We start from the raw sequence: 18,855 nt of genomic DNA on the forward strand, positions 1-18,855 counted from the left end.
CCCATTTTTTAAAAAAAGTTTTGGCAGTAAAACCTCCTGGCACTATTGAGCTCTTCTGCTTACCTTCCAGTTAGTTGTGGGAAGGGCTCATAGATCGTTCAGTCCCCATCCAGCTTGGATCAAAAACCTAAACCTGTTATAATTATATTTTTTGAGATTCGATGCTAGAATTGTGAGATCCCAAAGGAAGCACAAAAAAATCATTTTTATATCATGTATATACCCAAACTATATAATTTATCTTTCTAGACTTACAGTTGGCCAAAAAAATAGTCTTCCCTTGGAAGACACTTTTCCAGTCTAAATTAGCAATAATGACCAATGTGGGCATTTCATGACTATTATTGAACCCTGGCAAGAGTTGAGGGCCTGAGGTAAGTCTTTATTGGTTTATCCCTTCAGAATTTTGGGTGTCTTCATCCCTAAGTTTTCCAAGTTCTTTGATACAACCTTTAACAGTGTGATGTTGTATTTCCATTTACTGAAAGAGGGTCACTTAGAATTAGCCCGTAGTTGCTCATTCTGTAGTGCTTTTATCTACTCTTCATGTAACTGCACTCATAGATGATGAGAGAGATTTTTTGTGCGGCTAAGAAATCCTGGCAAAATCTTAGATAACATACAACATAAATAAGTGATTGGAGTAATAAAAGACCTAATCCTCCATTGGGCTCCACATGAGCCAAGGTCTTGAACAACATGTGGTCTTATGTCTTTGAACCAAATGAGCTGAATATAAATTATATCTACTAGTAAATGTCTTTCTTCCCCCTTCTTTTTCTAAAATCTGTATTTCATAATATTAGCATCTATTCAAAATTAAGGAGAAATTGAGATGAAAATAGTTTTAAAAAATCCAATAAATGTCAGTTGTGTTAAAGGAACACCATCAATTTAATAATCACACTGAAACTTTGTTTCCTCTAATCTCTATCAAATGTAATAATCTTAGGTGTTTTTCTAGCAACAGCAAGTAACAAATTGTTTTTCTCTCTTTGTCAATGTTTACTTTGTGCATTTGAGAGCTTTTTTTCTTATACTTAGTTTCATTGTTTCCCCTGTATATATAGTAAGTCTGTTGTGCCTACTGTTTGTGTGTCTTTCACATTGCAACTGAGGAGAGAAAAACATTTAAAGAGAAAAGTTGTCCTGGAGACTTGGGTGTAGGACATTCAGTTGTTTTCATTTTGTGAAACTGACCAGATTTCAAGTTGACAGGGGGTCTCTGTCTCCTGGGGATTCTAAATATGGTATTCTGCTTTTGGGTAGATATGCGTCTTCACCAGTGACCCAATGGAATTGCATGTACACTCCAAACTTAAAGGGATTTTCCCAATATTATACCAACCAAAGAGGAGTTCACTGAACATTTATTATCGCTTAATGTTAATACTTTTAGCTCAGTTAATCACTAATCCTGCAAACAAACATGTGCTTAACTTTGCTATTGTGAGTGGTCCCTCTGAGTGTTTGCAGGATTGGGGTCTTAACCACTTGCTACTGCAACAGAAACTTCTTTGAGGAACCCTCATTGCCTACTATTTTCTGTGCATCTTTGCTATAAACAGACCTGGTCATGTGTGTGCCACTGGAGAGATGGAGTGTGTCCCAGTGTGAAAGGTTCAAGGAGGAATTCTTGGCTTTAAAAAAAAAAAAAAATTAAGGTAATGTAGAAACAGCATCAATAAAAGCACAGCAAATATCTAGATTAAATTAAAGGGTAAAATGGATTTGAGTTGGACTGTTGTCAGGTTGGCTCAACTTCATTGTCTGAGGGGTGACAATTTCCTGTTAAAATTAATCACTGTTTTTTCAATCCCTTGTTTTTATTTTTATATCTAGCCACATTAGTCTATAGCATTATGCTGGCAGATTACTTCAGAATCGGAGTGAGTTTGAATAATTTGTTCAGAATGTAAGGGAAAACTTTTCCAGTATCTGTATATGAGATGGTTTAATGTTTATAAAATATGTAAACTAAATGTTGGGGGTTTTAAATGGAAATGACTGCTTAGGAACACTATCAACATACTGTAAGGGCTGGTTTACACTAGGTACTTACATCAGTATAGCTACATCTCTCAGGTGTGTGACAAATCCATACTCTTGAGAGATGTAGCTATATCAACCTATCCCCCTGTGTATACAGCACTAGATTGTCAGAAGAATTTTTCCATTGATTTAGCTACCACCTCTTGGGGATGTGGATTAACTAATCTGACAGGAGAAACCCTCCCGTCAGCATACGCAGTGTCTCCACTGAAGTGCTATAGCAGCGCAGCTGCACAGATGTAGCATTTTAAGTGTAGACATACGCTAAATAGAACTAATTTTTCCAAACTTTAACAATAAATCTAATGCAGAAGAATGTGCTAACCTCATTTGTCTAGCAACTTTAAAGCATAAAGTAGCCTCTGTTTTAGTTAGTTCCTTGCATTTGAGTGTCCCTGAGAGGAGGCAGCTGGAAATGGGGTACCTGCTGTGCTACTCAAAATATAGACAATCCCTGTAAAAATGAGTGACAAAGGTGCAAGCAGAACTGATCTTCAGAGTACTGTTTCTCCCAGAAGACCAGGTATCCACAAACATAATCCACGCACAGTCACAAAAATGGGAAAAACTGGGCTCTCCAAACAGCTGGATTTTGGTGTGATCCTGTCTTGCTGGAGGAAATGTTTTATTGCTCTATGTTTTGGAACATTCGAGATGGAGAAATAAAAACACAGAAATGAAAATTTCTTCCTCTGTTAGATTTGATTTTTTTTTTTTTTAAGATCAGAAAGAAAGAGTTAGCAGCTGGTCCTCTTTTAATTTTGACATGCAGTAAAATGTGCTTCTAATCTATATTTTCTTTAGGAACTCAACAAACGCAGCTCTTTTCCCGACTCCAAATTGAACCGTTAATTGAAGAAACTTTGCAAATGACTCAAGGTTAAGGATGGCTTTTCTTTTTTTCTTTTTGAAAATGTGATAGTTTGACCAAAGAGGTCATTGTGTTTTAGGTTTAAAGTAGCACTTCCCTTTAAATTAGTTATATTTGTAATGTCTTCTAGTTTTTACATGTTAAGTAAAATCTTTCCATCAGTAGGTGTCAAAAATGAGATACTGGCGTATGGATCCAGCTGCTTCTGCAGAGCCAACCCAGTAACAAACTCCTAGTGATCAGGCCGTATGCTGCTACACTTTAAGCTGATATAAGCAGAGTTGGTGCATAAAGAAGGAAGTACACTCATTTTCTGTTTAAAAACCAGGGTGGATTTGATTTAAATCAAATTGATTTAAATCATGATTTAAATCACTAGTCAGGAAGACTTGATTTAATCATGGATTTCTACATCAAAGTGCATTTTTGTTGGTTGTTATAACCTTAATACATATTCTTCACAGCTCAGAGATAGATGTAGGTTTCATTTTTAGAAGGTACACACTATACATTTTTGAAGTGATTTATTTTGAAAACTTTTCAGATTAGTTTTAATTATATCAGAAAATGAATGATTGTTTGGTTATTTCATTTACCAAAGGTAATTGAAGCAGATAGTTCACCTCCCAATGACTTCATAAATATCTCCAATTCAACAGGCTCATCATTAATATTTAGAGGATTTTCTTGCCATGCTGTATTAGGAGGAGAATACCACCAGACAGACATTTAAATTGTTTTATTTAACTATTTCTCACCTCTGTATATTATTTATTTATTTAAAAACATTTTTGCCGTTAACAAGCATGTTATCTCTGGAGACACAAATCCACAGTTTGAGAACTGCAAAACCAAGCATCTCTGATGGTATCTTCTAGACTGAGCACTGAGTCCCATTGGGGAGATAGAAAGATTAACCTAAATAATCTATACAGAAGCCCCTGGAGCCCCATAAGATTGGGTGCCTAATCCATGAACTATTGAAACTCATTTACAAAACTTTTCTTAAACATTACATGAATATATTAGATATATATGAGATACCTTTGAGCTATAATGTATCTAAATTAAAACTATCTTTAGATAGGTTTTTTTCCTCAAAAAAAAAAAATCCAATTCAAATTAAAAAAATCAATTTTTTTGATTTTTTTGATTTTTTAAAAAATAATTGATTTTTATCTACCCTGTTAAAAACTAGTACAAAGAATTGAAAACAAAATGCTAGTTGGTTGGTCTCTTCTAAATTATTATTCAAAAACATGACTGCATACTAAAGTGCAATACGGTGGTTCTTTTATTCCAACTTTGATCCAATTTTTCTATGACTCAGATTATTTTGACGTGGAGTCTGTGGTCCACACTGATACTAGATCATTTATTCTGAAAAAGCCAAAGCTATCTGAGGAAATAGTAATGCCACAGAACCAGGAATTGGGAAAGAAGGCTGCGGAGGCAATGCGGGCACTTTCAGGACGTCTTATACAGACAAGGTAAAAAGTCAGTCCTTTACTTCATTTAAAGAAGTAACAGGACCAAATATAAGACAAGTCTTGTTACTGTAATGTATCTTGTAATTGGTTAGAATGTTTATTTAAATGTAAGAGGTTCCATAGTTGGAAGAACAAATTCAATACATTTCTTGGTTTCTATGCTCCAGAAGCTCAATCAAGACTGATGAAAAATGGACAAAAGAGCCTACAGCCCAGCCAGAACTCAGAAATCCTGACATTAATTTCTTTTAAATTGAAAATGTGTCCAAGGCTTGGTTGTGGTTAGAGCAGTTTTTTCATTTACTAGGAAAATGGAAAAAAGAACTGGATGGCTTGCAGGTATCAGAGGGTGGCCCACTTGTATTGTAATATTTATTACAGCTGTTACATCTTGCTGAAATCTAAGCAAATAGTTTGCATGGGCTCTTGTTAAAGAGTTTTAATTTTGTTTAACTTTTTTACTTGTTATATTTACTCTTAGCCCATCAGTCAGACTAAGATTTTGTCATGGTTATTTTTAGTAAAAGTCACGGACATGTTACAGGCAATAAACAAAAATTCACGGAAGCTGTGACCTGTCTGTGACTTTTGCTGCTGCAGCTCCATAGTTTCCCCCGCCACCATCATGGCTAGGAGCTGTGAGGTTCCGCCTCTGCACGCAGCAGCTGGAAGCGGCAGGTGACCATATTTCCCAAAGAGAAAACTGGACATCCCCAGCTGCTCGCCCAAGGCGTCCCCCTGCACTCCCCCTCCCTGCGAGGCTGTCGCCCGTTGCTATAATCCTGAGGAAAGCCCTCTCAGGAGTCTGTCACCTGTTGCTGGAACCTTGCAGGGGGCCCCCGCTGGCTGCCAGCTTGAGAGTCCCACAGCCCCTGGGGCTGAAGCAGAGAATGTCACAGAGATCTCTGGAAGTCATGGATTCCGTGATTTCCATGACCTCCGTGACATAAACGTAGCCTTACCCATCAGACTAAATGCTAAAAATTTTAAAACGGTCTCTTGGTTGTAGTCATCCTCTAGCCACCTATCATTTTGAACCATAGGTGTGTAGAGAACGGAGACAAACAGCGAGGTTAATGTTAATTTTAGATGGTAGGAGCTATTTAAGGAGGACAATGAGTGAATGTATTCCTGATTGGGTTTGCCTGGGAGTATAGGTGTAAAACTGAGCTGACCTAACTGGAGCCTCCATACCCAGAAGCCAGCAAACAGCTATTAAGTAGGTAAATGGTGTGTGGGAGCCCTGCTTTATGGGAGTTTTCCTATAAGGCATTTGGCCAAGGGAAGCGCGGGACTCGTAGCTGTTGAGAATGGTCTATGTTGAGTTCACTGGGTTTGCAGAAATCAGTGCCCAGTGGACAGCACTCCTTTTAGTTCATCCTAGTACTAGGTAGCTTCTGATAGGGAGCAGCTCTGGTTTTGGGGTATGTGTATGTTTTACCTATTTATATACAAACTGCAGGAATGGATGTGATGCCATGTGATAAATGGCGTTTAGCATGTACGTTTCTTTACCTCACTGGCCCCTAGCCTCCTAGTTCCTCTCTTCCAGGGATCTGCTAACATTCCAAATCCCTGAGCAGTTTCTGTTTAAAAAAAGGCAACCTTCCAGAGATGTGTTTCCTTTTTTGCTCTCCAAAAGTGAAATTTTGTCACAAAAATCACAGTTACTTAAGGCCATGGATGGTCATGTACTAGACATGTTTAGCATCCAATATCTCATGATGCTGCAGGGCTGGAAACTGGAGCTTTATACCCTTGGAAAGAGGTGAGTCCTCCCATCCAATGGGACTGTGCTCTGACATCTAGCCCTAAAAGCTCTTGATATATTGAGCCTTCCATTTGTAATGTTTTTAATATATTAAAAAAACATTTTAGGCCCTTTATAGACGTGTTTTCAATTTCAGTTGCTTTTTCCCCCCTTCTAACTATGTAGCATATAAAGAATACATGATGGTGTGGTGAGAGAGAGGCTTTGTTTGCACTTGTTTGGGATGGCTGCATAATTCACTTTTGCCTTTGCCACTTGTGAGTAATGCAGCCATCCTAAACTCAAGCTCACCTACTCTTTTCAGACCTCAACATGATGTATCTTTCACTGTCTGTCTGAGGGGGTATATGCATGTATATCGTATATGAAATAGCTTCTTCCAAGAATTCTGAATGGCATTTAGCTCACTTTTATGCCTCAAAATTGTTTTATTTTAAACAGCTTAACTGTGCTCCTTTAGTAACTTTGCACCTATCAATGAGTCTCTGAATTTGTCCTTTTGAGCCAGCGTGCACAGGCTGTGAAATCTACCTGTTGAAATTTACTACTCTCTGTGGGTGTAGATTCCTGTTCTTTTTGGTGTGTCAGTGATGCAATAAGGAATGTTGATATTTGAAGAGGGTGATTATTGGCAAAAAAAAAAAAAAAAATCGATCCTGGATAGTGAGATGCTCCTTGTACTTTGCCCTTTGGACTCATTCTTACAGCTCTGTTGGTATCAGTACAACTGACTTCACTCCAATTTCTTAGAGTTAAATTCCCTGTGATTTTTACCGTGTGTTTTCTTCTGTTTTTTAGAGAGCAGCTTGCACAATCAGAAAAGCCTGCTAGCCCCAAGTTCATTGTGACACTGGATGGTGTCCCCAGCCCACCAGGGTACATATCTGATCAAGAAGAGGAGGAGATCTGTATAACTGAAGGAGTGAAGCCAGTTACCCAAAATGTAGCTGCAAACAAAGGATTAAAAAGCTTTCAAGCACAGCAGATGCAGGTTATAAGCAGGCAGCTGGAGAGCCCTTATGGTAAATTATCCTAGCCAACAGGGCCTTCATATTGGAGTTAGATTACTTTTTAATGTGGGGCTTTCATACTTGGGAGAACTCTCAAGCCTACCAGCATTAAACATCACTCCTTGCACTTGTCTGTATATTATTTGTTCAGGGTGTAACGAGACCACCTTTTGAAAAGTGAAATTTCATCATTTTAAGGGGATAGGGCCTTTTAACTTGCTGACCAAGAGCAGTAGCTGAAATTGTTCTCCACACAGCTTTATGTGTCAGTAAAATTAGATAAATGGTTTCTTTTAAACTTCAGGGAACTTTCACTTGTCAGAAAGAGCCATCATTCCCCTTACTTGCTGCATGATTGGCCCCAGGCAGGACTGCGTGTTCTGAGATGTACCTTATTAATTTGTATTGAGCCATTGAAAATGTGCCAGGTTGTGGTGGTAATCATGATCTTTCTGGCCAGATTTGTTCATTTCAAAAGCTGTTTTTAATGATAAAGAGTGTCTTTCAAATTGGTAGAATCTTTCAAAATAGAAGAAACTTTACTTATGATCACTGTATGTTTTTCTTAATATCTCATACATTCAGAATGCCGGCCCAGGAATTTAGAACATTGGCCACTTTAAAGTTGTTTAGAACTCTGCTTTTGAAATGTTGATTTCTGAATGCAAAGTAACACTCACTTTAAAATGTGGATTTTCCTTTCTCTTGGGCTTCTTAAACACTCACTGGTTTGAGGTCACGTTTACATTCCATTTTCCATTTGTAGTATGAGAATGTCAGACCCTCATATAGTAACAGTGCATCAAAATTTCTTGTATTTGTATATAAGAAACTCAGGGCTAGGTACTATGCTGAGTGCCCTCAATTCCATTCACTGGATCAGGCCCTAAATCAGTGAAATATGTAGAGGTCTTTTTAAAGGACAGTTTCAGAAAGTATTAAGGAGAGATTTAGGCATTGATCCTACAAATACTTGCTTGCATGCTTAGCTTTATGTGCTGCTTAGTTTGCTTCAGTGGGACTGCTCACAGCACATAAAGCTAAGCAAGGGAGTAAGTTGTAGAATTGGAGCCAGGATGTGAAGCAACTTGGAGAAGATAGAGTTTCAGATGGGGCAATACCACTCAATTTTGAAAGGATGTGAATCGGGTACATAAATGAAGCCAATAATGGAATGAGGGTGCAAAAAGATTGCTACGAGTGAGGATGGCGAGGGATATTGGTGTGAATTTTGAATTGCAAGTGGATAGTTAAGAAACCCGTGAAGATGCCAGAGAATGAGGGATAGGGTCCTGTTTTCTAGGGCAATCCTACTCTGGTTTCTGAATCCTCTGAACTGGACAGGGAGAGATTTAAGAACAAGGGAAGAAGGGAATTGCAGGAGGGAAACCAAGAATTGATTAAAGTGCAGTAATTGACAACAAAGTGATTGTATGAAAGTTGCACCTTTTTACTCAGCTTGCCCTGTTAATAAGGAGTCCTATCTGCTGATTGTAGTATCAGAAGTAACTTCTTAATGCTGCTTTTTCATGATGGTCTCCCAAAGCCAAAACTGTCCATGAGAAAGGGTGATTTTATTCTGACACATACATCAACAGAACAGTTAGTGAAGTTTCAGTTGCAGAATCTTTTCCTTAGTCCAGTCAGAGTAAGGAAGGATCCAATTTGTGTTTGTATATCTGGCAGAAAACAATTTTTTTTACTAGTAAACTGAGCTCATTTGATGATCTTTAAGTCCTTGGAAGACAATAAATATCCAACCCTAGGATGATATTTTTAGCCATTTTAAGAAGAAAGTAAGGATTTAGCAGAGACAGTCTTGTGTAGGTTTCACTGGGCTGGAGTATACACTGGGGAAATATTGAGTGCACACTTGGTTTGATCACTTTGTAATTGAGAAATTAACCCACTAAATAAAGTACTGCAGCTTTCACCAGCTAACACTCTCCACTCTAGTTAGAGGTTGACTAAACTCTGTGTATGTTCAGGCGATCTGAAGTCTTGAGAGATTTCGATTTTTGTATGAATGCTTTCTCACCAACATATGACAAGCTCTCTGTGCAGGGAACATACTGAATTTAAAGGGTGGTCTGCTTCATAAACCAAACTGCACATGTAATAAAAAAAGGTCCCTGTGTCATTTCTCCCCCACAGTGGAGATGGAGGAATTGACTGTGCTGCAGAAACAAGAGAAAGTGCTTGAGCGTTGCAAGTACTGGCCTGCCTGTAAAAATGGAGATGAATGTGCGTACCACCACCCCACATTACCATGCAAGTAAGTGCTACAGAACTCGACGACATCTGATCTGTTTTGTCCTTCTGGGCTCTAAATGCTGTGTTAAGTTATTTCACATCTGTTACTCAATTAACATGGTTCATGGTGGGAGATGGGAGTTGAACTTTGCTTTGTAAATGTAACTTCTTCCCCCCTTCTACTTTCCTCTCTTTCACCATGTGGCAGAATTTAGTGGTATTTACAATCAGCGAAGTCACATCTGAGCTCCTGTAGGAGAGAGCTTTTCCCACTACACAGGGTGCTGTTTTTTCTGGGCTCTTTATAGGAGAGCTGGGAGTGTAATATCTACACTACAGCGCTTACAGCGGCACAGCGACAGTGCTGCTAAGCGCAGACGCTCTCCCGTTGACTTAATTACTGCAGCCACGAGGAGCAGCGGTAGCTCTCTCTGTACCAGAGCTTAGGTCAGTATCGTTGCATTGCTCAGGGGTGTGGATTTACCACACTCCTGAGCGATGTAGTTATACTGACATAAGGCTGTAGTGTAGTAGAGCAAGCCCAAGATACCTCAGCTCAGTGTCCCCAGAGTTTTGAGCGCAATTGCTCCCATGTATATGGTGGTACAATGCTTTTTGGCTTAAAAGCAAAGATTTAGAGGAGTTGTCCTGAAGATTTTACTGTGCTGTTGACTCTTCTTCAACTGGCAGTGGCTGTCCAGAACAGCTCCCTTGCTGTTGTCCTCCTGGATTTTTGCGAGTCAGGCAGGCACTCAGCTTTACTAGCTGCTGTCAGAAGAAGGGAAACTGAACCACAGCACAGTGGAACAGGCATGGTCCACCTAAGAGAATGTACACTGTTGTAGAGTTCATTCGGTAAGGTGGAATCTTTCTGATACAGGGTTAGCTGACAGGTCATCAAGCCCTTGCTTTCCCCACCCTCTATCCCACAGTGAGGGAGTGGAGAATAAAATTCACACCTTGATGCGGATTGATTCGGTGCATCTCTGACGAGATGATCACAACGGTCCCTTCTGGCCTTGGAATTTATGAATCTTTGACTGGGAAAGCAGATTCTCAGTCTGAAATTAGTCAAAGGGGACCATAGTACTGTAAAAGAGAATATTCCTTGTATTTTTGCTTAGTACAGTAGATACAGTAATTCTAGGTTGTATAGTAAGTGCACTTGCTTTATGAATGGCGGTATTCTTTGTGGTTTGCACTACTTTGTCTCACAAATAAATAAGATAATATTTTGGAAGGTGTTTATGGGAGCTTCTCATTTCTCCAAAAGGCAATGATATATTGTAATTTATGCCACCCTATACCTCTGAATTTCTGGTAGACAAATACAAGTGGTTTCATTCCACAATAATTCTGAAAAGAAAATTCACATGAGATCAGAATACTAGTTCTTTTATCTTGTTGAAAGAGCTCATTTTGAATTATGGCCTTACATCATCTAATCCTTATTTGGAAATATCACCTTCTGCAAAATGAACTCACTCTCTTTCTAGGTACTGTGGCTCAGACCGTATCTGGTCTGTGGGAACTGTAGTTTGCCCTGGAGCAGGTGTGCACTAGCTACTGCATGGAACATGGTTCAAATAACTGGTTTGGTTTTTATTCCTCAGAGTCTTTCCCAGTTGCAAATTTGCTGATAAATGCCTGTTTATCCACCCAAACTGTAAATACGATGCAAAGTGTACTAAGCCAGACTGCCCTTACACTCATGCCAGCCGACGAATCCCATTGCCACCTCCCAAACCAGGTGAGCAGTCTTGACTATTGCTAGTTTACTGTGAATTTGTGAGGAAGGGAATAGTGCATGTGAGGAATTGGAGCTAACCCACAGAATCTGGTTTGGTGATATCTAAGAGGAAAAAGTTTTCTGCATGATACTTGACATTCCCCTCACTTCTCTCATCCCCTGGGCATTAAGACTTGAGTTAATATAACTGCAAAATCTGTTATGAATGTCAAATCCCTGAGCTCCTCTGTGTAAGTGCTGCGTACCAGCAACTCTCATTCACTGCAAAGGGAGTAGCATGGGGCCGAGGTGGTGGCACACAGAAATAGCCTATCACTTCTGAATGGATCAGGTAATTAGTCAGTTCTGTAAGAACAAATGCACCTAAACTGTCCCCAGATTTAATCTGTATTATAACAAGAACGATCTTTTGATGTGAAAACACAAATTGAAGGTTTACGTTTCTGGAAGTCTGCTTTCTGTCTTGTAATTTTACATGATTGTGATAATTTTTATCTTTCACTCATTAAAACAGAGACACTATCCTTGGGTAAAGAAATGACTTGATGGAAATTAGGTTTACAACTAAATGCAGTTATTTGAGTTGGAATTTGCCCAAAACTTAGGGGTTAAATTCCTACCCCCATAAAAAACACTATGGTAAGGGAGCCACATCTGCAGTGGCTTCGTGCTTCCTGACATCACAGTGAGGTGTGGTTTCATTACTGTGTCAGGCTAGAGTCCTACATACTGATTACTGATGCCACTTCCTGCACTCCTATATGTTCCTGGGAAGAGCCCCCCCGAGGTGTTATGTCCCAGTCCTGTTTAATTTGAAAACTAACAGGCTTGCTGCAGCCTGAATGCAAGATTTGAACCTCTTTGTCTCCCTAAATTCCCCTGAATTTTGTTGGAAGCGATATTCTGCATTTTCTGTCCTGAACTGTTGAAGTGCTTCTGTGTGTGGCTAAATAGTGGCCACGTTCCGTCTCAGCATCAGTAGCTTTTCAGTGCTGGGTGGCATAATCCCGATACATCTTATGTATTTCACAGGGCTATTACAAGGTTTAATTGTTTGCGGAGTGATTTGAGATCCTCAGATTAAATGAACTCTGGAAATACAAAGTAGAAATTGCTGAGAAAATGGAATTGTTTTGATCCATACAATACTCTTGTTCTTTTTCTAACAGCACCACTACAGGCACCACCGGCAACCTCCAGCAGTCAGCTCTGCAGATTTTTCCCAGCTTGTAAGAAAATGGAATGTCCATTTTATCATCCAAAAGTAAGAAGTGTCTGTTAACACTTCTATAGAAGGAAATCTGAAATATGTTACGTTGCGTTACTGTCTTTTATAACGCAGTCCTCAGAAATGCTTCTATAATTTGTATCTGAAAGGTAATCAATTTATAGCTTGAAAACGAGAGACAGAAAAGCATTGATTTATAGTTGTACATTTCTGAATGATCTTTCCTAAACTCTGTTTGGTGGTCTAGTAAAACTGTAGAAAATGCTAAATATCAGACTTGTTCAGTTACATCAGACTGGCCACAATGAGTCAGTTGGCACTGTGGTATGTGTTCAGTGTCAGCTCATCGCTAACCACTTATCCAAACTCTTCACCTTATGAGGAATGATTTGAACACAGGAGAAGAAGATTCACTTCTGCAACATATTGCGGGGAGAGCACACAATAAATGCTGACTTGGGATTTCATTTTTCCTGCCGCTGGGGTCATATAGTTAGCTTAGAGTATGCACAGCTAAATGATTATCCCATTGAGGATATAGCATCCGGAAGTGGCCACACTTAAAGTTTATATTGAGGGTATCTCCAGAGAAAGATGTGATTGGATTGGTAAAGACAGCCATCAAAGGAAGAGAAGAAAGGAAAGGCTGCCTTTAATTGTGAATTATGTTTCTTTACGTTAGAGATTTGTCTTGCGGCTCTTCATGTTCGCTGTAAGAGGAAGCTGTAGCCTTTGTGCTATGAATTTTGACTGAAGGTGGACAGGGAATCTTCTCTTTTGTTATGAGAATCACCTTTGATACATGTGGAGATTTCGTGAGCAGTCTGTCTTTTAGGGTACGTCTACACAGCAGTGTAAGCCCAGGCTTGACCTGTGCTCAAGCCTAACCCCCCCCCTCACGTCCACAAACCAATTGTGTTAACCTAGGGCTCGAACCTAGGATCTCAGGATCCTGCAGGGCTGGAGGGTCTGAGCCCATGTTAAGTTGGGATGTAGGGTCCAACCCCTATTGCTTTCCTGTGTGCATGTGGCCCAGGCTTGACTCGGGTCCTGGATGTCTTCTGGATATATCCCAGACTTCCTTGGGGCAACTTCCTTAGTCCTCTCTATGCCCACTGACAATTAGTGTTGCAGTCTATTGCACTCTGTTGCAAACAGAAACAGCTCAGATCAGTGTTAACCCATTGTCTGCTGAACACTGGTCTCCAAGCACACTATCAGGGAGCCTGCAGGGTTTTCAGTGGAGACCAATAAGAAGAAGCTTTTTGCAGAGAGCTGCTTTTGGGTCACAAGAGCACAGCCAGATTTTGCTGCACTCAGCCAAGCAGGGGTGGGGGTGGGGACAGGCCAGTGAGCAGAGCTAGGACTAAGTGGCTGCCTTGCAGAGAAGGGGAGCAGCAGAGCTCCCAGCTCAGCATGTCCAGGGGAGGATGACCCCCAACACCCCATCTGCTTCCCCTCCCTGCAGGGCAGCTGCTTGTTCTCTGCTCTCTGGCCCCCTCTATGGGTGTATGTGCAGGGTGCCTGGGCAGCATGCACTGTCAGGGCAGCGAGTGGGAGACCGTCCCTAAACCTTCCCACACCCTCCTGCAGCTCCAGCTCCTCCTTGCTGTTGCACAGACTTGCCCGGAGCAGGGAGCAAAGCTGACAAGTGGGAGGCAGCTTCCAACTGCCGGGCTGTTGGGGTCATCCATCCCCTGGCTGTGCTGAGCTGGGAGCTCTGTCATTCCCTATCCCTGCAGGGCAGCGGCTTCATCCCACTCAGCTCTGTTGCTTGCTCTCAGGCCTTCCGGCCCTCCCTGCATCTGCAGAGGCACCTGGGCTGTGTGCACTGTGAGTGGGAGCCAGCCCCAAAACTTTCCCAGAGCCCCCTAGGGTTCACATCCCTGCCTCCCAGGGTATGAATGGGGCAGGGATAAGGGAGCCCTGGGAGGTGCTGGAGCAGACTGCATCCCAAGCCCTGGGGATGCACTTCACTGCTCTGCAGTGGGCAACAGCCAGGCTTGGACACGTATTTGTTTTTCCTCTGAAACCTCCATTTTATGTCCAACTTCCAACCAAACAAAAGACCTTCAGTGAACATCCCATTTTAAAAATGTGGACTTGCCAAGTTTCATTTTAATAGGTTGACAGCCCTAGAAACTGATGCCCTAATTATCCTCAGAGCAGGCACACAAAGGCATTTTCCTACCACAGTGGCTCAGCCTGGAGCTGGAGAGCCCAAATCTCAGGTTAGATGGTAGTTCAGTATAAAGCCTTCTCAAACTGCACTCATTCTACTGAGCAGCCACCAAAGGAGGTAATGATGCAACTCATGTGCTCCTTATGGGCACCTGAGTCCCATCAACAGCACTGTCACAGTTAGGAAACTGGGTGGGCAGTAGTGTTTCCTCACAGAGCAACACATTCGTAGGGCTAGACTGTTGAGACCGACGTAGGGGGGGCACTAAGAACCTGGGATAGGGTTACTTTGATTCAGGTCTCTGCAGAGCAGTGTGGACGCCAGAGCCCTAGGGTAAAACAAGTCAGAAAATCCTTAACCTAGGGTTAAAATGCAGTATAGACGCACAAGCCCAGGGTTCCCTGACACAAGTCAGCTGACTCAAGTCCCACTAACCCTAAGCTTACATTGATGTGTAGACATATCCTTAGAGGCCTTAGTGTACTTTCTAGGATCTGATTAAGAAATACATACAATACATTGCCTAAACTCTTATTTTCCGTCTAGACAAAATGTAGTCACTATGTCAACAATGAGATAGTTCCTGAGATCTTTTTCAGAAGTCAGTTTCGGACATGATGAAAGAAAGGAAATACCCTCATTTAAATTGAGTAATAAATCCACTTTTGGTCCGTAATTGCTGCTTTATCATTATGAAAGAAGAGAGTGAGATTTAGAAGGCAGTGATGTGATTGAATCTCTTCTAGCAAAACTGATGGTCCCAAGAAATACTATTTTCCAGAACAGTAATGTAATTTTACAAGTCACTAGAGATATGAAAAGTGGAAGGTAAAATCTTCTAACAATGTATTTTTTGTCACTGCAGATTAATTCTTGCTGCTCTTCTATATATGGTAGCATAGGTCTGGTAGCTAACTGTAATTCCACTGATGAATTGCTTTAGTGACTTTATAACAGGGACTTGTGATTCTTGGAATGCTCCAAACTAACCCCTTATCTAAACTCTTCCTGTGAGGAGGAATGACTGAAAGGCTGCAGAAGAAAATTCACTGCTGCAGTGCACCATGGGGAGGAGAAATCCCAGTATCTGTAATAAATCTTTAGAAGCCACACCTTTACAATACTAACATAGTGAAGGTTACACTAGAGACAAAAACCTAGTGAGTTTGGCTTTTACTGTACACATCTTCAACTTTAGAGACCTTGAAACAGGATGCAACATGGGACCCTGAGACAAAGGGATTGGATGAGAATGAGGAATAATGGATTCTTAAATGTATTAATCACAAGTCTGCAACACTCAGTGCACTGCTAAGAGAATCTTGATGCCTTCAGGGCATTCAGGATCAGTAGTATGACAAAATCATAAAATTGGTTCCTTTTGTTTACGACTTTGTGAACACATTTGTCATTTTAGCAGATGATTCTTTTCCACCTCTAAAACAATGAATCTCCCAAGTGTCAATCAACTTAGCAGTCTTCAGTTTATTTGTTTTAGTACATTTTATTTGCATTTTTGTAATTTCATGGTCAGTTATTAAATATCCTGTTGATAGAACATTTCCTTTTAGAAAACAGAACCTCTGCCATTAGTGGGTTCAATTGACACTGCTGTTAATTTGCAAAATTATTGACCCATTATTGCCCATCAGGTATTTTGGACTATACAATAATAAGTACTCGTGTAAAAAATTTGCCAAGATAACTTGCTTGTGGCTTTAGGAGCGCTATCTTTAATTAGTCTTCTCTGAATTAATTTTAGCACTGTAGATTTAACACCCAGTGTACAAGACCAGACTGTCCATTCTACCATCCCACTATTGCTGTACCTCCACGTCATGCCTTGAAATGGACTCGAACTCAAACCAGGTAATCTAAGCAATCTTTCACTGTGGTTATCTTTTAAGGCCCTGATCATCTGAATATATATACACATGTGTAACTTTACTTACGTGAGTAGCCCTGTTGCATGTATGCATAAGTGTTCATTGGGTTAGGGCCTAAAATTGGTAATTATTTCAGTCTTATTGTGTAGCAATGGTCAAAGGCTAATCTGTCTTTGAACCAGAACTCTGTATTTGTGGTTTTGAACAGTGACTTAAACAGTTACTAATTCAACCCTTAGAAATGTGAAAAATCAAAGCTCTGCAGTGAGGGCCTGGAATAGAGCAAACAAGGTTCCAGGCCTGTGCCCAAAGACTAAGTAGAATGCACTGGTCTCCCTTGAGTCAGACAGTAAACTGCACATCAGTTCTTCCTTGTCCCTGGTCTCATGTCATGGTACATGACACCCCAGATGGCTCAGGTAGCTCCTTTTAGTATTCCTCATGTCATAGCAAAAACAGCCTTCTTCCTAACACTGCCAGTGACTCCACAAACCCTAGCAAACTGGTTAGTCTATGAAATGCTGTGGGAATTAGCCAGCATCCTAAGTATCAATGTTTTTTTTAATGCTCTGAATCAAGAAAATGGTACAGTTTACTCTGAAAATATCCATGTGAGGGGAATTTATTTACCTGTAAAATTTTTGGCTTAGAGGAAAAGATTAAGAAATGTAATGTAAAATAGCCAGTGTTTAAAGTTGTAATAGCTTGTGTTGAGAGTAAATACTTGAGTGTTTCTTGTTTTACTCTGAAAGTTTAAGATTGCTGGTGATAAAATTATTAGCAGAACTTGCAATGGCCCTACAGAAAGAAATATATAGGTCATAGGTTGAAGGTGAATAGTACCTGTAATTTGTTCCTTCTCCTCATACTTAATTGGTAACTTACATCTGCTGTCCCAAGAGTTAAGTATGTTGTAAAACTCACTAAGAAAAATCTATACCATTAATCTACATCTCTTTATATGCCAGTACTTTTAGGATTAAATCCTGCTGTGTCAGCAAGAGCTGCAGGTTTTGGAAATTGAAGTCAGTGGAAGTTGCAACCACTCAAAATTGCTGAAAATCAGGCTCTTTATTAAGGTGCCTAAACAGATTTAGGAACTTAACTTTAGGCACCAAGTCTGAAAATGTTCACCTTTCTTTTAAATGCTCAGCTCTCTTGAGCATTTCTCACCATTTAATATCCCCTGAAATGGAAGTCTTGATACTTGAATCATTAAGAGGCTAGGACAACACTTGTCAAATCATCTATAATGGATAATAGGCTTGTTTAATTATGTGGTTTTTTTCCCCCCTAGTGAATAATTATCATACAATTTGTGGATGAAAGTTGCTGCCTTTGGATACTGATGGAGAGGAAATCCTGATACTACAAAACCTTTCATCACACCTTTGGAAGTTTGAATATATATAGTTTTCATAAAATGAAATTGATTGCATACTTGAAATGTCTCTAATTTTCCAAATTTGTAAGTTTAATAGCTGATTTTACTTTTTTTTTTTTTAAACTCTGTGAAGAGAACATCTGTGGAGGGAAAGAATTTTACTTTAAATTCCATTAAAAATTTTAAGACCTGGTTTGTATTTTACTGTTCAGTTTAGCCTGTTCTTTATTTGCTTAAAGATTATTCAGTAGAGCCACTCAAAGATTTTTAGTACCTGATGGATACAACAATAACTATTCTCTTGTGGGGATGGAAAGTTTTTTTTCCTTTTATTCAAGGAATAGTACATAGGCCTCTGATAATCTGACAGTAGAAGATAAAGGTAAGAGGGAAAGTAGTCATTAGTAAGCAAGTGTTTTTAAAAGTAGCAAAGTGAGTTGTTCCACTGTTTTTGAATTACTGAGCAGTTAAACTGGAAATCCAATTTTAAGGATAAGTGTAGGAAGAAGGCACCATCTTGAATCTATCCTCAAAAGACTTTATTGTTCTTCAAGCACTCAACACTGGTGCAAATACTCTGTTGTAATCATCTCCCTCCAGGGAGCACCTGTAATGTATATAGCAAAGATAAACCCATATGAATAGTAACTGTGAAGAAATAGTTTAAAATCTGTAATTCTTCTGTTCAAATGATGTAAATTGTTAAACAGTAACATGAATGCACTTTTTTTATTAAATCTTTTGTATCTTTTGGGGAACCACATTTTCACAAAAATATACAAAAGATATATTTTTTTTACAAATATTTACATTAGATATCAGAAAACAATGTCACCTACATATTTTAAACTCAGATGTGACAAATATATTCTTGAATTCTGAAATTGAACACTTCAGGAAATTAATTTAAAATATTGGTGCAGATAAAGTAATCAAAGTTTAGTTCATATTCAAATTTAAAAAATCTGAATTTATGCA

At 39.7% G+C, this 18,855-nt stretch overlaps 1 protein-coding gene across 1 annotated transcript in view; it reads left to right on the top strand.

The window, feature by feature from the left end:
• The window catches only part of ZC3H14 (zinc finger CCCH-type containing 14), a 44,324-nt gene extending 26,243 nt beyond the window's left edge, over window positions 1-18,081 (top strand). The window contains exons 10-17 of the mRNA XM_084629949.1: window positions 2,857-2,931; window positions 4,254-4,413; window positions 6,983-7,206; window positions 9,349-9,469; window positions 11,061-11,197; window positions 12,367-12,461; window positions 16,370-16,476; window positions 17,791-18,081. Of these exons, the coding sequence (XP_084486075.1) occupies window positions 2,857-2,931; window positions 4,254-4,413; window positions 6,983-7,206; window positions 9,349-9,469; window positions 11,061-11,197; window positions 12,367-12,461; window positions 16,370-16,476; window positions 17,791-17,797 (926 nt within the window). The 3' untranslated portion in view covers window positions 17,798-18,081. The remainder of the gene's footprint in view (window positions 1-2,856; window positions 2,932-4,253; window positions 4,414-6,982; window positions 7,207-9,348; window positions 9,470-11,060; window positions 11,198-12,366; window positions 12,462-16,369; window positions 16,477-17,790) is intronic.
• Window positions 18,082-18,855: the final 774 nt, after the last annotated feature.

This window comes from Lepidochelys olivacea, assembly GCF_965140295.1.
Source record: "Lepidochelys olivacea isolate rLepOli2 genome assembly, chromosome: 6".
NCBI classification, from domain to species: Eukaryota; Metazoa; Chordata; order Testudines; family Cheloniidae; genus Lepidochelys; species Lepidochelys olivacea.